The sequence below is a fragment of the Corvus hawaiiensis genome, chromosome 8, assembly GCF_020740725.1.
Source record: "Corvus hawaiiensis isolate bCorHaw1 chromosome 8, bCorHaw1.pri.cur, whole genome shotgun sequence".
NCBI lineage: Eukaryota > Metazoa > Chordata > Aves > Passeriformes > Corvidae > Corvus > Corvus hawaiiensis.
This window is the reverse complement of record NC_063220.1, coordinates 14,726,783-14,749,892: the sequence shown is the minus strand read 5'-3', so window position 1 is coordinate 14,749,892 and position 23,110 is coordinate 14,726,783. Positions and strand designations below refer to the sequence as shown.

At 58.3% G+C, this 23,110-nt stretch overlaps 5 protein-coding genes across 9 annotated transcripts; 3 read left to right on the top strand and 2 right to left on the bottom strand.

The window, feature by feature from the left end:
- Nucleotides 1–71: 71 nt before the first annotated feature.
- On the bottom strand, nt 72–4,892 carry CUTC (cutC copper transporter). 5 transcript variants are annotated; one of them, XM_048310487.1, is made up of 9 exons: nt 4,808–4,892; nt 4,409–4,480; nt 4,279–4,338; nt 3,914–4,123; nt 2,684–2,719; nt 2,166–2,299; nt 1,565–1,592; nt 1,059–1,164; nt 72–502 (listed from the first exon to the last, which is right to left on the bottom strand). In XM_048310487.1, the coding sequence occupies exons 1-9, from the start codon at nt 4,869–4,871 to the stop codon at nt 391–393; spliced, it is 822 nt and encodes a 273-aa protein (XP_048166444.1). In that variant the 5' UTR covers nt 4,872–4,892; the 3' UTR covers nt 72–390. The 5 variants fall into 5 exon arrangements, with proteins under 5 accessions (XP_048166444.1, XP_048166443.1, XP_048166446.1 ...); XM_048310486.1 differs by having other exon boundaries at nt 4,805–4,823; XM_048310489.1 differs by lacking the exon at nt 4,279–4,338.
- A 35-nt stretch (nt 4,893–4,927) lies between these two features.
- LOC125329097 (cytochrome c oxidase assembly protein COX15 homolog) lies at nt 4,928–9,463 on the top strand. Its single transcript, XM_048310485.1, has 8 exons — nt 4,928–5,178; nt 5,676–5,798; nt 6,030–6,216; nt 6,649–6,816; nt 7,326–7,407; nt 7,733–7,887; nt 8,783–8,896; nt 9,166–9,463. Exons 1-8 carry the CDS (start codon nt 4,943–4,945, stop codon nt 9,295–9,297), a joined length of 1,197 nt encoding a protein of 398 aa, XP_048166442.1. The 5' UTR covers nt 4,928–4,942; the 3' UTR covers nt 9,298–9,463.
- Nucleotides 9,464–9,609: 146 nt separating this feature from the next.
- Nucleotides 9,610–11,317, top strand: LOC125329099 (V-type proton ATPase subunit e 2). Its single transcript, XM_048310491.1, has 4 exons — nt 9,610–9,769; nt 9,849–9,896; nt 10,110–10,255; nt 10,518–11,317. Exons 1-3 carry the CDS (start codon nt 9,666–9,668, stop codon nt 10,201–10,203), a joined length of 246 nt encoding a protein of 81 aa, XP_048166448.1. The 5' UTR covers nt 9,610–9,665; the 3' UTR covers nt 10,204–10,255; nt 10,518–11,317.
- A 671-nt stretch (nt 11,318–11,988) lies between these two features.
- On the bottom strand, nt 11,989–17,081 carry ENTPD7 (ectonucleoside triphosphate diphosphohydrolase 7). Its single transcript, XM_048310483.1, has 12 exons — nt 17,008–17,081; nt 16,760–16,927; nt 16,463–16,668; nt 16,221–16,371; nt 15,738–15,841; nt 15,608–15,664; nt 15,173–15,321; nt 14,930–15,096; nt 13,828–14,152; nt 13,642–13,727; nt 13,364–13,525; nt 11,989–13,210 (listed from the first exon to the last, which is right to left on the bottom strand). The coding sequence occupies exons 1-12, from the start codon at nt 17,013–17,015 to the stop codon at nt 12,982–12,984; spliced, it is 1,812 nt and encodes a 603-aa protein (XP_048166440.1). The 5' UTR covers nt 17,016–17,081; the 3' UTR covers nt 11,989–12,981.
- A 1,315-nt stretch (nt 17,082–18,396) lies between these two features.
- SLC25A28 (solute carrier family 25 member 28) lies at nt 18,397–21,724 on the top strand. Its single transcript, XM_048311761.1, has 2 exons — nt 18,397–19,229; nt 20,628–21,724. Exons 1-2 carry the CDS (start codon nt 19,214–19,216, stop codon nt 21,143–21,145), a joined length of 534 nt encoding a protein of 177 aa, XP_048167718.1. The 5' UTR covers nt 18,397–19,213; the 3' UTR covers nt 21,146–21,724.
- The last annotated feature ends 1,386 nt before the right edge of the window (nt 21,725–23,110 follow it).

Genomic DNA, 23,110 nt, shown 5'->3' with positions numbered 1-23,110 from the left:
CAATTCAGGGTATGCAACATGGGTTACAGTCTTACCTGAAAATATAAATAAACTTTAGAAGAGCACAGCAAGAGGGGGGCAGCTGCAGTGTTTATTTGACAATCACATGCAGTGCTACACATTTCAGTCCCCCTACTTGCTCACCTCCCTTCCTCCCAAATGCTGCCGAACAGCTGTCGCTGTAACATCTGGGAATGAGTCCTTTTATTTAAAATGGCCAACATAAGTTTCCAGGCCAGGGACTTCAGGGGAAGCCAAGGGAAGAGGTGTCAGGCTTCATCACCTAGTGCACATCCTCTGCAGCCTGAGGATGGAAGCAGTACCCATCTGTCCGTGTGCCAGGGCAGACCCTGGAGTCTCAGCGTTCTTGTCCCAGCACAGAGCCGTCCACTACAGAATGTTCTTGGCAATTGCATTCAGGGTCCTCACTTTGGCCACATCTGCCACCTTTATGGAGTACTCGGGGGCAGAGAAGGACGCTCCCATGGCAACGTTCGGATTTCTGTCAGGAAAACCAGCCATTAGTGGTGATCTGCTGGTGATACAGAAGAGTAAGACCCACCAAGAAAAACACCCCCATACTTCCCCAAGTCTCAGCATTGGCCAAAGATGGTGCCACCCAAACCAAAGATGGGATAGTAATAGAAAGAACAATAATCCAAAGGAGCACAGACCTATGGACAAATAGAACCCATTCCTCACTCATTTCTCAGCACATCCCACTGGCTTCCCAAATCCTACATGCTTATGTTAAAAGTCTAAGGCAACTACACCAGCACCTGCCTTCCCAAGTGCCCTCACAACTCCCAGGGCAGCAGTAGCAAGAGAAACACCCCAAGGATCTGGTCCTGCACAGAACTCATGTCCACATGAGGAGCACGTCTGGATTCATACACAGCAGAATACAGTGTCGGGCACCAGCATCCCAACCACAAGAGCACAACTAGCGCTCAGGAAGCTGTCTGAAATTTATGCCAGTTCTTCAAACTCACATTTACATTCATGTAGCCTTTCCCTCGCAGAGTTCTCCTAAAAAATAAACTTAAATAATCAGTTACCTGAACTTCATCCCTGAGTCCCGAGCTGAGCGAGCAGAGCAGTGAAACTCAGAAGCAGTGGAGCCTTCCAGAATCCGCTGCAGGTTGCGCTCCGTGATGCCACCTCCTGGTGGGAACAAGCCCAATGTCACACACCGAGCAGGTGACACTATTCCAGACCTGACATCACCCCGGGACCTCACCGCTAAGGGACAGGAGCCATACACACTGAAGGGAAAAAACAGCCCTTGGGACAAGAGACCCAGGCACATGAAAAGAGACAGGAGAAGCCTTGGCTCATGTTCTCCCACAGATCTAGAACCGTCCTCAAGTCCTGCAGGGAGCAATAGCTGCAGGGCTCTGCCCTCCCCAACACGCTGCATGGCCTTTACTCACACCAGGATAGGAGCTGCTCCTCCTGGGCAGCTGGCTCAGAAAGCCAGATAAGAGAGTGGATCTCAGGACAAGAGGCTAGGAAGGGTGGGCTAGGGATTGCAGGACCTGGTACAGATGACAAAATACATTACCTGGCACCACCACAATTCTGCCCTTCGCCTGAAAGAAGAATAGCATGTTAGTGATATTATTGAGCACTACATTCACACGTGCATTTGTGAGGCAGCAAGGAAACCTCACATGCAGCACTTTCCACAAGCTCACAGATGTCACCATGGTCTATAATCTGTGTGCTCTCACCCATCTTTTTTGTACCATTCATGTTTTACAAAGAAAAATGGAAAAGAACTTGCAATTCTGTCACCATTCCCTCCTACCTCTCCATCCCACCTGGCTACCTCTCAGGTACATCTGTTGCACTTTCCTAAAAGGAACTGTGAGACACCCAGCAGGGATCTCACTGCTGTTTGCATGGGCTCATCATGCCAGCTGTTGGAACCAACTCCCACCACCCTCCCCCAGTCTGCAAGCAAGAACAACCCAACCAGCCTTTGCTGTGGGAGACTTCAGGGCCCAGCCCACTTGGACTTGGGGAAACATTAAAGCCAATCAAGAGAGGGAAGGCAAGTACTCCTTGACAGAAGTCCCCTTCCAGAAATGAGGAATACCATAAAGCAGCTGCCCACAGGCAGTGCCCAGGGAGTTACCCAGCGGAGCACAGCAAACACTCACCTGTTCTGCAAGCCTCTTAATCAAGGACAATCCTTCCAGTGCTGAGCTGTCACAGCCACTCGTCAACACCCGCTCAAAGCCCAGGGAAATCAGGGTCTCCAGTGCCACCAGAGGGTCATGCACCATGTCAAAGGCTGAGGGACCAGAACAACAGCTCAGAAATTGCTCGGTTCATTGTGCTCAAGCCCCGTCCCTCAGCCAGCTCCCCTGAGGAGCCCAAAGGCAGTGATAGGAAGGGTCCTGTTCACACCCTGGATTCACAGCTCCTGACTGTAACACTCCCCTTGCAGCAGTGCCAGGGCCACCATACTCAGCTCCTCAGACACCTCCTCTCTCACAAGATGAGACAGCCCCCAAACCTGAGCCCACTGGACCTTTTCCCTTGTGGGGAATAGTACAGCCTGCAGAGCTTTCCCCCTCCAAAAAACATCAAGCTCAGCTCCCTCCCTGCCTCACCTTCCCCCATCAGTGGGACACAGACTGGACCCTGCCCAGGGCCACTGTCCCTGGCAACTCACCGCGGTGAAATGTGACTGGCAGGGGACGGCACACAGCTGCAAAAAGAAGACATGTGGTCAGTCAGGGCTGGTACAGAGTGCCTTGTGCTAGAACCAGAAATGCACGACACGGAAGAGGGAAAAGGCTTCTCAAGCCATTCCTGGGGAGCTCAGAAGAGTCCCCATTCTTGCTGAGAACAACACAGTGGCTGCTGTTTATCCAGGCTCTTTTTGTGGGGAAGAGTTCTTCTGCCCTTTGAGAAAGCAACAAACCTTTGTTTTTACAGGTAACACCAAAACCCCCCAACTCATCTGGAACATGCAGAACCCTCAATCCCACCACAGGTGACTTTCTCTGCAGGAAGGTTGTATCATCTACCTGGGGACAGGACCTCTTTGAAAGCAGGACAGCTGATTTTTGTGATTTCTTTCACTACCTATGATTTCTGCTGTCAGACCGCAGCAAACTTCACCAGAGGTGCTCTAATTACTGTGCAAAGCTTATTTATTTCTACAAAAAGACATCCACCTGCTCCCTGCCCTGGAAACAGCAGAACACAAGTTGGCCTAGTGGAGCTAAGTCCTGGCAAGACCCTTTTGCTGCACTCCTTACAGCACATTCAGCTTCACATGTGAACCTCAGCATCACATCACCAGGGAAAGGCTGAGCCCTCTTTAGCTTTGGCTGCAGCTCCCCAAAAATATACAAAAAGAAAGAGAATTTGTTTCCGCATGTTTGTAGCCTGGACTAACAATCTCCCACTGCAGGTTTAGTAGCTTTTTGTGTGTTCACACCTCTCTCTCGTTATCTTTTCTCCCCGTGTTTGTTAAGAGGAAAAAAATGAAGGTGAATTGCCAGCTACACACAAGGCCAAAGTCCAGGAGATACATATCCTGCACACCTGTAGCAAGGATATAAGGAAAAGAAAATGAGGAAGGGAGAGAATCCAACAGTTGAATGCCCCCAAAACAGCTCATCAAAGCCTTCTTACACTTTGCTATTACATCCCAGGTAACCTCAAACTCTCTCTGTGTGAACGGCTTAGGGTTGTGGCCCTCGGTCCGCAAAGTTTCTTAACTACTTAATGTCTCGCAGGTATGGCAGCAAACGAAACCGAAAAAGGGGGAAAGAGACAGCAAGACTGCAGAAAGGATGTGCAGACCGAAGCCCTCTGTACAGCTCTACGGCATCAACCGGAGCAGCGCTGCAACGCTGTCATAGCACAGAGCTTTGCCTGCAGACAGCCTCACCCAGCAGCGCCGTGCAGAGCTCCGTGTCGATGCGCCCGTCCTCGGTGAGGGCCCCGAACACCAGCCCGTCAGCCCCGTGCAGCTTGGCCAGGCGGATGTCGGCTTTCATCACCTCCACCTCGCGGTCCGAGTACAGGAAATCCCCGCCGCGGGGCCGGATCATGACGAACACCGGGACCCGCACGCACTGCTTCACCACCTGCAGCAGCCCTGCGGGCGGGACAGGGGCGGCTCAGCACCCGCCGCGGCAGCTCCGGCCCCGGGGCGGGCAGGACGGGACCGGGCGCGGGCAGGGAGCCGAGGGGGACACGGGGGAGCGGAGGGAGACCGACAGGGAGGGCGGCACAGGGGCGGCCGCGGCTCACCCATGCTCGGGGTGGTCCCTCCTTCCACGAGGCCCGCGCACAGCTCGATCCGCCCGGCACCTGCGGAGAGGCGCGTCAGAACCGGCCCCGCCGCGCTGTAGCCCCCTCCCGCGAAGCCCCCGGGCCTTACCTCCGCGCTCCGCGTTGACGGCGGACTCCACCGAGTCCACGCACACCTCCATGAGGAACCCATCGTCCATGCCTGCGGGACGGCAGCGGCGCGGTCACCCCGGACCGCCCCATGGCGCCCGCCCGGCCCGCACCGGCCCCGCGGCGGGCCCGCCCCGCTTCCGCCTCAGGCCCCGCCCCCCGGCCGCGCTTCCGGGCCCGCCCCCTCGCGGCTCGGGCCCGCGCCGCGCGTTGGCTCGAGGGCGGGCGCGCGGGCGGGCGGAGGCGCGGGACGCGAGCGGGACGCGCCCACGCCGGCGCGCGGCGCGCGCAAGCCCCGCCCCCCCCCCCCCCCGGGCGCCTCGGCCCCGCCCCCGCCGCCGCGCGGGCCCCGCCCCCGTCCCGCACGCGCCCTCACCACCTGCGCTGGCGGCGCGCGGGGGTCGCTGCTCTGCGCTGCCGGTCACGCGCCGCGCGATCGTCATGGCGACGCCCGGGCGTGTCCGGAAGTGCTCGTCCCGCGCTTCCGGCGGCGACACTTCCGGCGTGGCTCGGGATGCTGCGGGCGGCGCGCGGCGGGGCCCGGCGGCTGCTGCGGGACGGGGGCCTGGGGGGGCCTGCACCGCCACCGCCACCGCCGGCACACGGCCGCCTCCCCCCGCGGCTCTGCCTTCAGCGCTGCCTGCTGCAACAGGCGCCCCAGCCCGCCGCGCCGCCGCCCGCCGTGGGGCGATGGCTCCTGGTCTGCAGCGGTGCCGTGGCCGGTGCCGTGGTGCTGGGCGGCGTCACCAGGTGAGCGCGGCGGCCCCAGCCCCGCCGAGGGGTTCCCTGGGGACAGCCGTCCCTGCCTGCCCTCCGGTCCGCCCCGCCGGTGACCCTCTGCGGCTGCCCCCACACCGAGACCCACCCCGAGAGTGCCCGTAGAGCTCTTCTCGTGCCTTCCCTTCCTGGCTGCAAGGGGACATGGCGGGATAGGGCTGGGAGTACCGGAGAGACTGTTCATAGCCTATTGATGCCCCTTGTAGGGTAACTCTTACACATTTATCGTAATTTTAGGTCTGGTCACTCACAAACTCTCTGATCTCTGTCCTATTTCTAATTGTGAGCTTAAGGATTGTCTGAACAAGGGTTTTAAGGATTATCAGAATATCCTGACTTGTAAGGGACCCACAAGGACCATCGAAGTCCCAACTCCTGGGTTGTTGTGCAGCCAACAGCTCTCGCTTCAGTTCAGTAGATTTGCCTACTGTCAGGGAGTGAGTTGTGCCTGTTCGTGTCTCTGCTCCCAGGCTGACAGAATCAGGCCTTTCTATGGTCGACTGGCACCTGGTGAAAGAGATGAAACCCCCCCGAACACAGCAGGAGTGGGAAGCCGAGTTCCAGAAGTACCAGAAGTTCCCAGAGTTTAAAATGTGAGTGTGCAAAATTGGAAGGAGGGTGGGCTGAGAGCATCCCTGCTGCAACTGAGCCACTCAAAAAACTCTTGTAAGAAGGAAAATGTTTTCTGAAGTCACTTGGAAGGCACACAAAGCCTGCCTGGTGGTGGCTCCTTTGTTCCGTGCCTTTCTCTGAGGAAGGCGATCCCGTGTCGTGCAAAGTTCAGTCCGGGGCTGTGAAACAATTGCTTTACTGTCCTTTAACAGCCTGAACCATGACATGACGCTGGCAGAGTTCAAGTTCATTTGGTACATGGAGTACTCGCACCGCATGTGGGGCCGCGTCGTGGGCCTGGCCTACATCCTGCCTGCTGCCTACTTCTGGCGCCGGGGCTGGCTCAGCCGGCCCCTCAAGGGCTGTGTCCTCGCTCTCTGTGGGCTGGTCTGCTTCCAGGTGAGAGCTCTGCAGCTGCAGGGATTAGTGGCAACATCTGAATATTTAAAGGTCACCTAGTTTTAACCCCCCAACCAGGGATAGATCAGTTTTGCTAGATCAGTTTGCTCAGAGCTCTATCCAACCTGTCTAGGGAAGAGGCATCGACAGCTTCTCTGGGAGACCTGTTCCAGTGCCCACCACCCTCACAATAAAGAATTTTTCCCAATATCTAATCTAAACCTGCCCTCTGTCAGTTTGATATCTTCTGATTCAGCATAGCTGAGACAGTGGGATTCATGATAGCTTGGTGTCAGTGACACCATGACAGTGTGTCAGGTGCTGGTAGCTAGTTGAAGGTAAAGGAAACAAGTTGCTTTGCCCTTAATATTTATCCCATTTTAGTAGTTGCTGCTGCCCTGTCTGGCTCTAAGCCCTCTCCTGTTTTGTTAGGGGCTGCTGGGATGGTACATGGTGAAGAGTGGGCTGGAAGAGAAGCCAGACTCCTACGACATCCCTCGGGTCAGTCAGTACCGTCTGGCAGCACACCTGGGCTCCGCGCTGGTCCTGTACTCTGCCAGCCTGTGGACAGGGCTGTCTTTGCTGCTTCCACGACACAAGGTATGGAGTGGAGTGTCAGGATTTAAAAGCCATGGGCAGTGTCAGTTCAGAGGGTTGGGGTGTGGTGTGAAGAGTAAGTGAAGGCTGATGGCGCTTCTCTTGTAGTCTCTGTTCCTGACTCTGATATAATACTTACAGAATACTTGCGGTGTTACAAAACACCCATTCTGTAAACTTCTTGCTTATGGCACACTTGCTTTGGCTTGTGCTGTTCCAGTCAAAAGTGATTAGTCTTAGAATTTGTGTAAGCTCAGGCAGGGCTGTGCCTGGCTGGGCTAAATGATTCGTGCCAGTAGCTGTCCAGGGGCCACTTCTGCACAGAGCTTGATTAGCTTGGTTTTGAGGGACCACTGAAGTGTGGCTGCTGTGTGGTGGTCTGTATATTCCCTCTGTAAAATACAGGCCAACCCTTCAGCCTATGTATGTAGTGAAGGCTTTTCTTAGCTGCTGCCAACAGCACTGGAAATGCCTTGATTATTTTTGTTTGTTTGTATGTTTTTGTTTTACAGTTGCCAGAAACTCATCAGCTCCTTCGCCTGAGACAATATGCTCATGGCACTACAGCTCTGATTTTTCTTACTGCTCTTTCAGGTAAACCTCTTTCTTTCTGCTGTCCAATTTGTGACTCATTCCTCTCTGCTGGTTTGATTTTTTTCTTCTGATCTGGTGGGGACTGTGAGCAACTCCATCCATTCTCTGGGAAAACTGGTGCTGTCAGGGAGCTTACAGTCAAGAACCTCCTCACTGGTCTTTCCCGGACGGTGGAGATGCACCTTTCAGCCTGCCTGTGCTGTGGGATCTCTGTATATGTTAAAAGAAATTCAGGATCAAGCTGAGCTCTTGAACAAGAGCTGTGCAGCCTGGAATGACACCTTTGCCTGCTCTGGTAGTCTCATTTTCTGCTATGGAATTGCAGGTGCCTTTGTGGCAGGGCTGGATGCTGGCCTTGTGTACAACTCCTTCCCCAAAATGGGGGAGCGCTGGATCCCAGATGATCTCCTTGCCTTCTCCCCTGTGCTGAGAAATATCTTTGAGAATCCTACAACTGTACAGTTTGATCACAGGATTCTGGTAAGTGCTGACTTCCTGATATGTCTGGGCTGCTTCTTGGTTGCCTCCTGCAGCCAAGCTGTCTCTTCTTTGGGCTGTAGTTCTGTCAGCTTGAGTGATTTCTAAGGTGTCCAAAGGGCCTGAGAGCATCTTACCAGTTTGCTTCTGCAGGAAGAGGAAGTTTAGCATTGTTACTTATTTTCCATGTGGCCTTCATCCTTAAGGAGGCCTTCCTCCTGCACAAGTAACACACTTTGTTTCTCTGAGTCTCCTTTTCCATAACATGAGCTACAGTGTGGGGTAGCCCTTGCTATTGAAATGCCTGGGAAAGCTGTGTGAAATAAAACTTGGAAATCCTGATATCGAACACTTCCTCCAGCATTTCTGAACTTGTTTTGCGCTGTAGTGCCCTGTGAAAATATCTCAGCTAGTTAGAGCAATCCGGATATTAAATACCACTGCTGTGAACTAAGTTGTGGCTAAGACTAAAAAAAGAAGGATTAAGCTGGATCACCTGGGGTGACCTGCACAGAAAGATTATGTGGGTGAACTATAGCTGAGTGGTGGAGAAGAGATCAGTTTTCCAGATGACAGCTTCTACCTTCAGTTGTCAAGGTGACAGCTGGGGAGACAGCAGACATAATCCCCAATGACTTGAATAAATGAGAAAAAGCTGTTGAAAATAAAGCATTCATTTGGAGCAAAATAAAAGTTTCTGTAACTGCACTTAAATTTCAGGGTCGTTAACCTGATGGCGTGGGAGCTCTAGGATTTGGTCATGGCCATTAATATGTTTCTTCAGTTAAATATTGCTCACAGAATTTCTTTTACTGCATGGAAGGCACAGCCAGAGGCCAGTGCACCCATTTCCCTTGAACTTTCATTGAAGGACGGTTGTTTCCTTTCCCTTCTGTAGGGAATTGCCTCTGTCACAGCTGTCACAGCACTGTACCTCTTCTCGAGGAAGATCCCACTCCCACGAAGGACCAGGATGGCTGTGACTTCCTTATTGGCCGTAGCTTGCATGCAGGTACTGCCCTTTTTTTTTTTTCCCTACTCTTTCGTAGCACATTCACAAGACAGAGCTGACCCCACTGAGATCAATGCTGGCTCCAAGAGCCTGAACTGAGAGATGGAGCTGCCTAGGCCCCACACCTCACCATACTGCATGCACACTCTGAATTTGGGGGTGGCAAGTCCTGGTGTGGCCATGAGCCTTTCTACACCACACTTTGTGCTGGGAATGGTGTATCAGCGGTGCACCCACAACTGCTCTTACCTCTTCTCCCTTCTTGGCAGGTGGGCCTGGGCATCAGCACCCTGCTGCTTTATGTCCCTACACCTCTGGCTGCCACGCACCAGTCGGGCTCCCTGGCCCTGCTCAGCATGGCGCTGTGGCTCATGAGCGAGCTCCGGAGAGTTCCCAAGTAACGCACCGGCGGGAGAGCCCTCTCGGGGAGCCGCACCGCCGGACCCAGGGGCGGCCGAGCCCCCGAGACCCGGGTGCGCAGGGGGATGTGCGCCCAGCCGGGCTGGCGCGGGAGGCGGCAGCGGCGGGTGTGAGTGCGAACTTTGTAACATAAAGGAGTTTTGTGAATCGGCTGTGTGTGGCTGGGTGCTCCTTTGCGGAGCGACGTGCGGAGGGATGCGGGCCGGGCCGAGCCGAGCCGAGCCGAGCCGAGCCGAGCCGAACGACTCCGCCAGTGGGAAGCGCCGGTGCCGGCAGTGCGGCGCGCTCCGGGCGCGGATTGGCGGCGCGGCGCGGCAGTGGGCGGGGCGGTGTCCGGTGCGGAGCGGCCATGACGGCGCACAGCTTCGCGCTGCCGCTCGTCCTCTTCTCCGCCTTCTGGGGCCTCGTGGGCATCGCCGCCCCCTGGTTCGTGCCCAAGGGGCCGAACCGCGGGTGAGTGGGGGCTCGGGGGTTGCCGCGGTCGGGGGTTCTGGGGCTGGGCCTTCCTGTGTTAACGGCGGTGTCTCTGCAGGGTGATCATCACGATGCTGGTCACCACCGCCGTGTGCTGCTATCTCTTGTGAGTATCGCGGGCCGGGCCCGGTACCTTTCCCCCCACCTCTGCTGGCTTCACCGGGACCCGTGGCTGCTGCCCAGCTTCCTCCGTGGATGGACAGGACAGCCCCTGAGCTGCGGCCCGCCTCCCTCCCGGGCCCGTCACTCCCGGGGCAGCAGCCGCTCCCGGCGCTCTGGTCCTGCCGGGGGGCTGACGGCAGGTTGTGTCCCTTTGCAGCTGGCTCATCGCTATCCTGGCCCAGGCCAACCCCCTGTTCGGGCCGCAGCTGAAGAACGAGACCATCTGGTACGTGCGCTTCCTCTGGGAGTGAGCAGTCCCTGGGAGCTGGCGCCTCAGTAGAGACCCCCGTCAAATCCATCACCGTGAGTGGGCAGAGAGCTGGGGTGGCAGAGACGTCCCTGCTTGCCTGCCTGTATTTGGCTGGGGAGGGAGCTGCAGCTCGACCCTTGCTGGGCTGGGGGAAATGCTTTGGCTTCTGTGCGCTGTGGCTGTGGTGAGCTGGTCCCAGTGTGGGGCTGCTGATTCTCTGCTGGGCCTGAGCAAATCAAGCACTGTAGTTCTCAAATGTGTGGGAGCTTCCTCCTGAATGCAGTTTGGTGCTAACTTTGTGTCTCCTTCCCCCAGCTCTTGTAGCTGTTCCAGCCTCTACCCTCCTGTACCAGACAGCCCCCAGAGGTGCTGGGACAGAGGCTGGACCCGCTGCCCAAGCACACCTGGAGCACTGCAGCCTGGACGGATGGATGGTTGGGCCCCTGAGCATGGCATGCAGCACCCCTCGACGAGGGCCTACTAATCTAGCACTAGGAGCAACCACGCTATCAGGGAGAGATCCCTTCAGCTGGCCTAGTGCTGCAGTGACTGCGCGCCATCCTGAGAGGGATCTGTGTGTGCTGCCAGCGGATCCTGTCCCAGCCGTGCTTGTCCTGCCCTCTTGGTGTGTTCAGTCCTAGCTCCCACGTGAAACCCCTGCTCATAGCCCAAGCTGCCCAGCTAGTTGCCCTGTCCCTGGTCATTACATCCCCTGGCTGCCCCTCTGCATGAGAAGGCAGGAGCCATTGCATACTCTGGTCTGGTCAGTCCTCTGTGGTGGGGGTGGTCCCTGCTAAGGCAGATTCTGGCTGGGGGTGGGAGAAGGGAGGGCTGACCTTGGAGGAGCATGCAGACCCCCTTGGGTGATAAGGGAGGTGTTGGGGTCTGCTGGAGGGGATGAAAGGAGGGGGCTGTGTCTCCCACCTCAGCAGTGAGGCAGCTGCAGTAGTGTTTAGGCATCTCCACCACACCAAGATGGGTCCAAGTTCTGAGAAGAGCCAAGTAGGGCATTGTGTTTCAGGTTTCCCCTTATTTATCAGATAATTTATCTGTGTTTATTTATTTGTCTGTGTTTAACTTGTGTTGTGGAAATAAATCCTTTTTCTAGTAAGTCATGCTGGAGGCTGAGTCACTTTCTGCTTTGAGGCTGAGAAACAGTCTTGGCCTTATTCAGACATCTTTCCTTTCCCCAGCATGGTTCTTGCACCATGAGAACAAGGCTGGGATCCTCAGCTGTTGAGCAGGAGGTTGGCAGCACACTCGTGAATGGAAAGTTTTATCCTTGATGCCACCTGTGCACTCATGCTGTGGGACCAGGGTCACAGGTAGGGAACTACACGTGCTAGAGAGAGAACTGAGTACCTGCCCAGCCTCTTGCAGCTGTGCTGGGGCCATTTCCATGGCTGTGCAGCAGCTGGAGCAGCTCAGCAGCCTCTTTTCCAGGCAGCTCTCTAAGACTCAGGTGGGGAATAAGGTAAAAAGCAGAGACCAACATCTTCCAGGGGCTCTGACTGGGCTTTTCCTCATAGTAAGAGGGCAGCAAAGGATGCTGTCTCCAAAGATCCCAACAGTTTGGTTCAGATCAGAGTTCCCCTTGCTGCTACCAGCTCAGTTAAGCTCAGTCTTGCTGGAATCAGAGAACAATACTGGCAGGAAAGGAGCTCCATCGTTCACTGTGGCAGCACAAAGCAGAAGCAGTGCTGTGCAGACATGCAGCCCCCCTGCCACACCATCAACCAGGAGCCATTGCTGCTGAGAGCTGCTCACTAGGAAATGAGACCAGTGCTGGATGGCTCAAGGGGTTTGTTTATTGCTACAGGAATGGGAACAGCTGAGTTCAGTAAAAAGTGACAAACTTCATTGGACCATCGGTGGGGCTCCAGCCCCAGGGAAGGTTTGTGCCTGTGTGCACAGCTGCAGCCCCGACCTGTCCTGGGGCCATGAGCTGGGCTGGACTGAGGTGGCTCTCCCAGGGGCAGGGCCAGCCCGTGCTCATGGAGGAAAGAACCACAGGTCCTGACACTGGTGCCTGGTAAATGTCTGGGACACCATGGGGCAGCTGTGCCCAGGAGGGAATGTGTGAAAGCAAAGACAGCCCACTTTGGTGGTGCTTCAAGAACCAATCAGTGAGCCCTCAGGGCTCAGTCTGGGATGTTGGATAGGACTGTAGGATTGTCCTTGGAGGGAAGACATGGCAAAGAGCAGGACATCTCTTCAGGAATGCTCCAAGAGGGGCCAGGCTGGGCAGAGCAGCCCAGTGGAACTCGTGGTTTACCATGTTCCTGCAGTAACTTAGCTGGTGCCTGCTGTTCTCCAGACCTGGGCTTGCCAGGGCCTGCAGAAAGGCCACCCCAGGTGATGAACCACAGCACCTCACCAGGTTGCTCTGCAAACTGGTGGCTGAGTCATGGGGTGGCTCAGTGCTTCTGGCCAGAGCCCTGGTTTGGCTGCCTCAGAGATAGTGTCCTTTTTATCTGAGGGATCTGCCAGGGCTGCAGCCTTGAGCCTGCTGGCAGTAGAGGACTTTGCTCTATACCACACAGTGAGGCAAAGGCCAGAGGCCAAGGAATGCAAAGATTAGGACTGGGGCAAGGTGGAGAGGAAAGCTCTCGTGTCCATAGCTGCCTCAGCCCACAGACTCTGGTCTCTGGTTCTGCTGCAGAGATGATGGAGTGCAGAGTTTGAGATGGTCTTCAAGAAAGAGTCCAAGCCCTTGTACTCCAGGCTGTCCGCCAGTCCTAGTTCTGCCGGTGCAACTGGATGCTGGGTACCCCTGGCATCACGGCACGCTTCCCTGGCCCAGCGGCACCACCACCTTGTCCAGCCAGAGCAGCGTGTGCTGGGCCGAGCGCAGCTGCCGGTGGTGGATGCGGCGCAGCCGCAGGAGGTAGAGGACGATGGCCAGCGCCACGACCAGGATGCAGGCAAAAAAGAGATAGTGGTTGTAGACAAAAGAGAGGCGCAGCCAGGAGGCATGTGCTTGCCGGATGCTCTCCTGACGGAGATCCCTGTGGAAAGGAATGTCAGGACTGGCCACGAGATGCAGTGAGGCACTGCCAGGGTGCTGCCATGGTCCATACAGAGCCCTCACCCAGTGCAGTTACTCCCGCTCCTCCCCAACCACCCTTCCCTGCGCGATGCCATCAGCGAGCCGACGGTACCTGAGTGGCAGAAATCGCGTCTTGTAGAGGATGGCTCCCAGTGTCCACTGCACCTCCCGGTCGTACACCAGCTGGGCCGTGCGCAGGCTGGGGTAGTCCAGCGGGAACTGGAAGCCCTCGTGAAGGACTTGGTACATCCAGGCTGATTTGAAGCACTGATACCTGCAGACACAGCACACAGGAGCATCAGCCAGACACTAACAACTGCCCCAGTCCCTTACCCCAGCAAAAGCCCCCCAGGAGGTCCAGCCAGGGCACCTCCCAACAAGTCCATTTACTTCAGCCGGTGCTGGTCAGCATGCGCCGAGTAGAGGCCACCACGGAAACGCTGCGTCAGCACCTCCCACCGCTGGCTGCAGTACTCCTGGGGGAAGGAGAAGTTGGGGTTCAGAGCAGAGAAACAGCTCTCACTCCCAGCCCCAGGAACAACAACTCCCCAGCCCCTGTGCTGGGGCAGCACCCACCTGGGCAGCAGAGGTGAAGGTGGGGGCACTGTATTGGCCCCCCAGGCGCAGCACATCCTCGGTGCAGTAGAAGAACTCTGAGAAGCCGTAAAACTCACTGTTGCTGAAGTCGATGGGTGCTTTGTAGGTCTCCACCAGGGAGGCATGGCTGCCATTGGACCCTGCCAGGAGGGGCTGCAGCAGCTCTGCACAGGCCTGCCAGTCCCCTCGTCCCCGCACGTACAGGGTTTGGCCACCCCTCACCACTGTGTCCTCCAGCCCCACGGGCAGGCAGGGGTCCAAGAAGGGCATTTTGGGGCTCAGCCCTGTCTGCTGGCTGTGCAGGCTGGAAAACAGTCCAGGAAGAAATGGTAATTGCACAGGGGGTCCTATACCACTTCCCAAAAGCCTAATCTAGCCCTGTCCCACATCCAGATACCCTCTGCACCAGACCAGGCCGTGTTCTCCTGTACCCTGCAGTGCTGGTGCCTGCCCTGCCACCTCTTGCTAAGGCTGAACTCGCCAGATCTGTCACGCTGGCCTGCAGCTACATGCTCTGAGCACCTGTAGGGTGCAACAAGGCACAGCCCACCCCACCCAGTTCATGGGGATCTGCACCTCTGCATAGCCCCTGGGGATCTGGAGGCAGGGTTTGCTGCCGGCACAGGAGTACCTGGGCACCAAGCCTCTCCACCTCTGGCAACAGCTTCATGCAGTGCTCTTGGAAGGAAAGGAGAGACAGGAGACAGGAGAGTTCGAGGTGGGGATGCAATGGAAAGATGTGCTGAGTGAATCAGTGCTGGAGGAGAGAAAGTCAGAGCAGGAAAAGTGAAAAGCCACTAAAGGGGCCTCCCTGGAGCTTGTCACGAGGAGAGGAGGAGGAAGGCAGGGAGCTGTGGTTCTGATAACACCTGCCAGGCTTGGAGAAGGGCAGCAGCCAAGTACTCTGTGCCAGCCCAGGCACCTGCCACTGCCACACAGCTGCTGCCAGCGTGGCTGTGGGAGCTGCTATCACCACAGGTGGCTCTTGAGGCAAATCCAAGGGGGAGAAGGCAGCATGAAGGAACCAGCACCCTATTTCACAATGCTCTAGCGGGGGCACCACTAGGTGAGGCAGCAATACCGGTTGTGCACATAAGTTTGGTTCAGCACATGTTCCTCATAGCGCTGCCGGGCAAAATTGCCCCCGAAGCCCAGGAAAGTGTTGACATAGACACGGTACATGTGGCCAGTGTGCTGCACGTCACAGCCCAGGTTGAATTCTGCCAGCAAGCTCTTAGCAGCTTCCTCCTGGTGACACAGATACATCCATGATCAGCAGCAATCCAGGGCAGGCAGGAGCTGCTCTCGGGGACCAGACACGCACCTGCTGTGGGGAGGAGATGGCTCCAGAGTCGGGCACTTCGTAGGCAATCTGCAGGGAGGCGCCTCCCATGTCTAGGATCCCAACTGTTCGTTTCCGAACCAGGGACTTCCCCTGGTCCCCCAGCGCTACGGTGACCACTGCATCCTCCTCTGCAACCCACAGCAGCACATCAGCAAGAAGCAGGGCCTGGGGCAGCATCTTCTCCCTTCCACCATCAGCCCCACAGCTGCCTCATGGGGATCCTCCACCCCTGCAGGCAGACCCCAAGGGCCACCTGCAAGGACCACCTCCCAGGTCCAGGAAAGTTTCACACATATGACAGGGGTCAGGCATTGTTGCCTACTCCAGAGGTTGATCTTAGCTACAGCACTGGTCCAAGGTCCAGCGCGGCTCTGCGCAGACCCTCCCAGCTGTTCTACGAGCAGCCAGACTCACCATCCTCATGATCAAACCGCCCCAGGACAAAGTTGATGCCAATCCACGCATAGACACCTGCACAAGACAGAAAAGGTCATTACGACAGTATACTAAAGAGGAACAAGCAGTGCTTTGTGTCAGCTCCTACCTTCCTGCTTCCCTGAGATCACTTCTGCATGTGATTTGGAGAAGAGGAAATCAAACTCCAGGGGCACATTTCTCACCAAGTCATCCAGGATTGCGGCTTGCTGCCTGCAAGGGTGCAGGAGAGGGACAGATGCTGAGGGACCTTCACCAGCATTGCTGGTGAAGAGACCAGGAATCCCCGAAGAGACCAGGAAGCCCCACAAGTTCTGCTGCTGCAGCCAGCATGTTTTGGAGACAATAAAGAGATCTGTTTGACATCCTCAGTCAAAAGCATCTCCTCTCAGCTCCCTCCCAGCATGCTCAAACCCTTCTTCTGCATCCCTCGCCACTCGCCCCAACAACGCACCCTTTCCTTTCTCAATTCCCCCCCACAAGATTCTCGAATCTCCCGCAAGGCTCAAGAGCAGGCAGCTGTCTTGCCCTTCCTCGGGGCTGAGGGATCCCAGCGCATCCCTGGCTCGCCTGACAATGGCCGAGAACTCACCGCTCGGGCAGCAGCCGCATCCCCGCCGTGCACAGGACGTAGAGCGGCGTCTCCTTGTGCTTCCGCGCCGGGACGTGCGCTGCCGCGAACCGCAGCAGAGGCCGCAGGTAGGGGGTGGCCTGCTCGGGGGCTGCCGCGGTCACGGAGATGCCTGCCGGGGAAGGCGGCTGTGAGCCAGCACGCCCCGTCCGTGCGCGGGCGGCTCGGGGCCGGGGCAGGGGCTGGAGAGGGGCAGCACGCACCGGGTTTAATTTTCTTGACGACGGGGCGGCTGCTCCGGTCCCTCATCTGCTTGATGTCCAGCAGGTCGTGGGGGTTCCCGTTGTGCGGGGGCCAGAAGTAGACGAAGACCCGGGACCCGCTGCTCCCGCAGTCCACCACCACCCCGTAATTAAGGGACGAGTCCTCGGTGTCGGTGGCCGCCAGGTCCTCCGCCCGCGCAAGGTACCTGCGGCACGGCGGCTCAGCACCGGCGGCCGGCGGTGACCCCGCTCCCCCGGCGGTGACCCCGCTCCCCCGGCAGCCCAGTCCCCGCTCACCTCTCGTCCCGCCGGGAGGCGCGGGGCGGCGCAGCCCAGCGGCGGGGCACGGCGGCCGCCAGCAGCAGCAGCAGCCCCAAGAGGAGGGCGAGCCCCAGTGCAGCCGGGCGCTGCCGCGGCCCCGGGCACGATCCCACCGAGCGCCACGACAGGCAAGAAACGCCGATCCTGAGGGCAGAGGCCACTGTTCAGCACCGGCGCCGCGCCGGCCCCGACCCCCCGGCCCGGCCCGGCCCGACCCCGCTCACCTGGCCATGTGCACCCGCCGCCGCCCGCCCGCGCATCGCCGGTGCCGGCACCGCCGCCGGCACCGGCGGACACGTCACCGGCCACCGCCGCCGCCGCGCCCCGCCGGCCGGAGCCCCGCCCCCCGCGGCACGGCGACCAATCGGCTCCGCCGGCCCTGCCGGGGCCGCGCCCGTGCCGCCCGACGATCAATCGCACTGGGCGGGGCGGGGCGCGGCCCCCCCGCGCGGGCGGGGGCGGTGCTCGGCTTCGCCCTTGCTCCCGCGTCCGACCTTCGCCGGGAGGCGTCACGTGGGGGCTCCCAGCCAATCCCGAGAGCCCAAATACACAGCACGCGCCGACGTCCGGAGTGGCGGGCTCGCCGGCCAATGGCGACTCTCCGGCCCCACGGGGAGGCGGGGCGAGCGGGCCAAAGGTCGCGGGCGCACGGGCCAACGCGCTGCGCGGCGGGGCGGGCCGCGAAGTTGAGAAGCCCAATGGGCTGCGAGGGCCGGCAGGGCGGGCGGTCCCGGCAGCCAACGGGCAGCGCGCCCGAACGCGCCGGAGGGAGCTGCCGGCCAGTGGCGGCGCCCGAGCCGCGGCGCCGGCGGCCAATGAGCGAGGCGCGCGTGGGCGGTGCGCGGCCCGCCGAGCCAATGGGCGCGCTGCGCGGGCGGGCGCCGGACGGCGGCGGCCAATGGGCGCCGGGGAGGGGCGGGGCGGCGCGGGGCGCGGCGGGCGCGGGCCGGGGCGGCGGCGGCGGTGGCGGCGCGATGGAGCTGGGGGCGGGAGCGGGGGCGGGCGCGGGCCCCGGCGCGCGGGGCAGCGCGGAGTCGGGCCGCGTCCTGCTGCTGCTGATGGGCGGCGGCGGCGGCGCGGGCCGGGCGCGGCGGGGCGGCGCGGAGACGGAGGTGGCGCCGGGTCCCGGTCCCGGCCCGGGGGGCCCCGAGCCGCGGTCCCCGCCCGCCCCCGACTACGAGGCGCTGCCCCAGGGCGCCGCCGTGTCCACGCACATGCTGGCGGGCGCTGTGGCGGGCGTCATGGAGCACTGCGTGATGTACCCCATCGACTGCGTCAAGGTGCCGGCGGGCGCGGGGAGGGAGGGGACGGGGCGGGACACCGGGAGCCCCGGGCACGGTCTGACGAGCCGCCCGGGCGGGCCCGCCCTGTTTTGCAGACGCGGATGCAGAGCCTGCAGCCGGAGCCCGCCGCTCGCTACCGGAACGTGCTGGAGGCCCTGTGGCGCATCGCCCGCACCGAGGGCGTCTGGCGGCCCATGCGAGGCCTGAACATCACCGCCACCGGCGCCGGGCCGGCGCACGCCCTCTACTTCGCCTGCTACGAAAAGTTAAAAAAGACGCTGAGCGACGTTATCCACGCGGGGGGCAATAGCCATGTGGCCAACGGTACCGGCCCCGCCACGCCGGGGTGGGAGCGGGGTGGGAGCGGTAGGGAGGCCCGGTCCCGCCGCGGGGTCGGGGTGCCGTGGATGTCCTAAAGCCCTGTGCTCTCTCCAGCCATGAGCCAGCCGCACGGTGCCGGGCACGGAGAAGCACCGCTCCGCGCCTGCAGAGCTGCTGCCAGGTATCTGGCGTGAAGCAGGTTAGTGGCCCTGGCTCGGAAGGATGCTGGTGGACAGGAGCTGCCTGCAGACAAGCTGGGACTGGCCGCGGCCCCGTGGGTTGGCAGTGCCAGAGCTCGCCCCAGGAGTGCCACGTGGTTTCGGAGCCCGTCTCGCCATGGTGCCCGTTACTTGTCTCAAGGACCTGCCACAGTAGGGAGAGCATGGGGCTGAGGGGAGAGCAGGGCACGTTGTTTTACCCTTGGCAGCCATGCAGCGGAGTGCCAGCGGGCTTCTCCATGGGGCACGGGGACACTCACCATCCTAAAGCCTCCCTGCTAGCTGGTGGCATTGGCCTGTCCCCCAAGGAGTGGGCACAAATAGTCATGGTCACCCTTTGGGACTTGGCAGCCTGTCACAATCTTCTCCCTCTCTTTCTCAATCTCACTCTGGGTGGGAACCCCTGAGGATCAGCCTGCCTTTTGGAGGGGAGATGGAGGCCGCCTTCAGATCTCACCTTTTTCCAGGGGCCTCCTCCTGTGCCTCGGCCAGGGACTTGGGGCTGTGGTGGAGCCCCAGGGTCCCTCACCTTTCCCCCCCTCACATGTGGCAGTTCTTGTTTTGCAGGTGCAGCCGGGTGTGTAGCAACGTTGCTCCACGATGCAGCCATGAACCCTGCTGAAGGTAACGATGGTCCTGGCCTGCTGGGAAGGGGAGAATCAGGGTCTGCTCAAGCCTTTTGGGTCCCCTCTGTAGCACAAAGGGTGCTCTTGTTACTTCCCTGACTGCCAGGGTTCTTTGGGGGCCTGTGGCTCTGGTTAGGGACCCTGGTGGCTGCCTGTTAGGGACAGGGTAGGTAGAAGAGATGTACTCAGGAGCACAGCAAACTATGGTTTAGGAGGAGCTGGGAGGACATGGGCCTTTGACCCAGGAGTTTGACTGGGAACTGTTACCTGGAGCAGGAGAGAAGGCAAGAGAGATGTGGTTGGCACTGCTGAAGTCATTCTAAGTGTATGGAAGCTGGGCATTGCTGTGGTGAGATCTAGGGAAGATGTGGTACAGTTGTGGGCCTGTGTTCAAGAGGAAAATTAGAAGAGTAGGGTACAAAAACATGCTAGAGAAGTTGGGAGAAGGGAGATCTTGTGAAATGTCTGGAAGATGCTGATTTTGATGAGCCTGGTATATATGAAAAAAGCATAAAAAGTTAGTAATTTTATTAAGTCAGTTAAGGTGGTGGGAGAAGGAGAAGCAATGAGGAAAGGCCAGTCATGAAAGTATTTTCCCCTCTTAAAACTGGAGGGTTTGTGATAGTGCAGGCTCCAGCTGATCTGGGCCCAGCACAGCTCCTGCCTCCCCACTGCACGGCAGGGACCCCGAGGAGCAGGCAGCTGCCAGACTGTTGTCATTCCTTCTCTGGAGCTGCTCTTGTCATGACTGTAGTAGTTCAGCATTGCATCATTTTTAGCTCCTTACAGTCACATTGAAATGGTGGAGGTAGAACAGTGGCAGGCTGTGCTCTGGGCTCCCTTGTCCTGCTCTTGGATGTGTTAGGGGGGTTTGGCACCTGAGTTCTGCCCCGGAGTGGCTGCTAACAGTTCCTGGCTAATGGGCTCTGCAATGAGCTGTGGTTATTCTGGGCTGCAGTGGGGGTGGCAGGGGAGGGACAGTCTTAACCAGATCGAGAGCTGTCTGGGAAATAAAAGAGACTGGATGCAGGGGGAGTTCTTCTGACTGAGTGATAGCTCTGCAGCAGTGGATGAGGAAGCATCAGTTGCAACGGGAGCAAAGGTGGATCTGGACTGTAAGCAGTGGGATATCAGAATATTCCCTGAGTCTGTGGCATGTGAGTGGCTTCATCATGGTGATGTCTGTGTGACAGTGATGCCTCAGCAGATGTAAATGGCTGGTGTCCTGTCTGGAGACACAGGGGCACTGGTGGTTCGAGTTGTCTGTCTTCAGCTCTTAGGCCAGTGTGACCAAACTCCAAGCATTTGGAGGAAGCCTGGCTTTGTGTTTACCCTTCTCTCTCCTCTTCCCCTCCGTGCCTGGGTCCTGGCTGCTGCTGCCACCGCCTGTCCCAAGTGGTCAAGCAGAGGATGCAGATGTACAACTCGCCTTACCAGCGTGTGATGGACTGTGTACGGGCTGTGTGGCGCAACGAAGGGGCCGGAGCTTTCTACCGCAGCTACACCACCCAGCTCACCATGAACATCCCCTTCCAAGCCATTCACTTCATGACCTATGAGTTCTTGCAAGAGCAGCTCAACCCCCACAGACAGTACAACCCAGGCTCCCACGTGGTCTCCGGAGCCTGCGCAGGGGCTGTTGCTGCTGCTGCCACTACGCCTTTGGACGTTTGCAAAACACTGCTCAACACCCAGGAGTCCCTGGCCTTGAGCTCCAACATCAGCGGACACATCACAGGCATGGCTAATGCCTTCAGGACGGTGTACCAGGTGGGCGGTGTGACCGCCTACTTCAGAGGGGTCCAGGCGAGAGTCATTTTTCAGATGCCCTCAACGGCGATTGCCTGGTCTGTGTACGAGTTCTTCAAATACATCCTTACCAAGCACCAGGAGGAGCGTTGGGCTGGGAAGTGAGCCAGAGCGAAACACTGTTCCAGACCTGCCTCACATCCCCTCCTGGTTTGTCTTCTGACCCCTCTCCCTTTTGGTTTGGTTTGTGTTGAAGAGAGGGGGCAGCGAAGCCCTTTGGGGTTTAGCAATGCCGCTTTTGCCTGTGGCTGTTGCAGCTCTGCTCAGGCTGCACAGCTTGCTCTCTCCCGGGGTCCTCCGAGATGTCCCACCAAGAGCTGCAGCCCAGGTCACATCCCCTGGCACTTTGGTGGAGCTGTGCTCCTGTCCTTCCCTTAACCACAGCATCTCATGCAAAACTCACTCCTCCTCAGAGGGGAAGGTGAATGTCCTGCCCTGTCCCTGGCAGGGCCAAGCTGAGCTCGCAGTTGCCAAGGAGGGGGTGATGGCAGGATGCTGGGTGCTTTGTGTGGCTTTCGGCTGAAGCAAAGTATAAGCCGTGGCCGTTGTCTCGTAGCACGCACACGTGATGCTGACTGCCCTGGTGTGGTGGTGGGTGAGGGGAGGATGGCACTTGAGGAGGGAGCCTGTAGGTTTGTTCTTGTTCCTGCTCTTGACACCTCCAATAAAAACAGTTCTGCTCTATCCTCATGTCCCATTCTTACTCCAGCATGGCCCAGCTCCCAACACTGTGCCTTTCTGACTGTGCCTGCTGCTGAGCTCTTTTGATGGATGCCAGAGCAGGGAGGCAAGAGCGGTCTGGGGGTGCGTGTCTGGCCCAGTCACCCTGGCAGCATGCAGAGATGAGGGTGCCCCCATCCCCTTTGGCTCCTGGTCCATCGCCCGCTGCTAGTGTGGGTTGTGACCCCACAGGAGTAGCTCCTTGGCCAGGTAGTCCCACACCCTCAGTCTGGCTGGGGGTCCTTAGGATGCTTCCAAACTGCTCCAAATGGAGGTGTTGGCAGGAGGGGTTGTTGTGTGTCAGGAGCAGCATAGGAATTTGGTGCTGAAGGAGGCTGGAAGGCTTTGTGCACCTCATATAGGAGATTTGGGTCTCAGCAGAGCTTTTGCCCCATAGTTTTGAGTAATTGGACTAGTTCGATGCTTGATGAGCATCTTAAAATTGCTCAAAATGCTAATATCTTTTCCAACCTAGTGGTAATTAGTAGAATAACTTTTTTTTTAACATGTTATTAGTTGTCTTGATAGCAGTTTATTTTAGGGTCCCACCCAGCTATGGAGCTGTGAGCTGTGCACTAAAGTATTGCCTCATTGTGCTGACCTGCCCAGAGCAGATCTCTGGGTTTCTTGAATAAGGTGCTCACGCGTGATGCCTGACTCTCCCAGCTCATTCAGGTGTGGCATGTGTCCCACAGAGCCGTGCCCGAAATAATTCCCTGGAGGAAATGCATTCACAGCTGTGGTATGTGCTGCTGGTGGGTATCTGGGTCGAATTGGGGCTGCTCCAGAAGATCTGCTGGCCTGGTCTGCACAGAACACTGCTGGAGTGGGCTGTGGTGAGGACAAAGAGGGGTTTTCCTGTGGGTGGAAAAGCTGCTGGGTGACCAAGGGGGATCAGTGGCCCTCAGTGGCCATGGGCTCCAGCACAGCTGGGGGGCTGGAGGGTAGGGACCCCTGCACTGCAGGGCTGGGTGCTTGACACCCTGCCCAAGCCCCAGCCCAGCTGTATATCAACCTTTCCCTTACACACCTCTCTTGCCCTGGCTCTGAAGGTGGTAAGGGAAGCTGAGTGACCACCTGTGTGATTTTTGATGGCTGCCTGGCAGGTCTGGATGTCCCTGGCACAGAGCAGCCACAGTCACCCTTCTGCAGCCTGGGCCCACCTGAGTTGGGTGCTGTGCCCATCCTCTGCTCCCTGGCATGGGCTGCAGGCCCCTGGTCCCTGCCTTTTCTGCACAAGCAGAAGGATGAGAAACTCCCTAAGGACACAAAAGCCACAGGAGGTCAGGAACTGGAAGTTTTCCCACTTTCAGGAGCTGGGGCTTTAAGAAATAGTCTGAGTATTGCAAG

What these genes read in the sequence shown, in the direction of transcription:
- LOC125329099 (XM_048310491.1), top strand. Translation starts at nt 9,666, where the DNA reads ATGACGGCGCACAGCTTCGCGCTGCCGCTCGTCCTCTTCTCCGCCTTC. An exon ending in CCCAAGGGGCCGAACCGCGG is followed by an intron (nt 9,770 to 9,848) that starts GTGAGTGGGGGC and finishes GTGTCTCTGCAG; the next exon opens with GGTGATCATCACGATGCTGG. An exon ending in GCCGTGTGCTGCTATCTCTT is followed by an intron (nt 9,897 to 10,109) that starts GTGAGTATCGCG and finishes GTCCCTTTGCAG; the next exon opens with CTGGCTCATCGCTATCCTGG.
- CUTC (XM_048310487.1), bottom strand. Translation starts at nt 4,871, where the DNA reads ATGACGATCGCGCGGCGCGTGACCGGCAGCGCAGAGCAGCGACCCCCG. An exon ending in CAGAATTGTGGTGGTGCCAG is followed by an intron (nt 1,165 to 1,564) that starts GTAATGTATTTT and finishes TGTTCCCACCAG; the next exon opens with GAGGTGGCATCACGGAGCGC. An exon ending in GACTCAGGGATGAAGTTCAG is followed by an intron (nt 503 to 1,058) that starts GTAACTGATTAT and finishes TTTTCCTGACAG; the next exon opens with AAATCCGAACGTTGCCATGG.
- LOC125329097 (XM_048310485.1), top strand. Translation starts at nt 4,943, where the DNA reads ATGCTGCGGGCGGCGCGCGGCGGGGCCCGGCGGCTGCTGCGGGACGGG. An exon ending in AGTTTGATCACAGGATTCTG is followed by an intron (nt 7,888 to 8,782) that starts GTAAGTGCTGAC and finishes TCCCTTCTGTAG; the next exon opens with GGAATTGCCTCTGTCACAGC. An exon ending in TGGCCGTAGCTTGCATGCAG is followed by an intron (nt 8,897 to 9,165) that starts GTACTGCCCTTT and finishes CCTTCTTGGCAG; the next exon opens with GTGGGCCTGGGCATCAGCAC.
- ENTPD7 (XM_048310483.1), bottom strand. An exon ending in GCCTCCCGGCGGGACGAGAG is followed by an intron (nt 16,669 to 16,759) that starts GTGAGCGGGGAC and finishes GCCGTGCCGCAG; the next exon opens with GTACCTTGCGCGGGCGGAGG. An exon ending in CAAACTTATGTGCACAACCG is followed by an intron (nt 14,153 to 14,929) that starts GTATTGCTGCCT and finishes ACTGTTTTCCAG; the next exon opens with CCTGCACAGCCAGCAGACAG.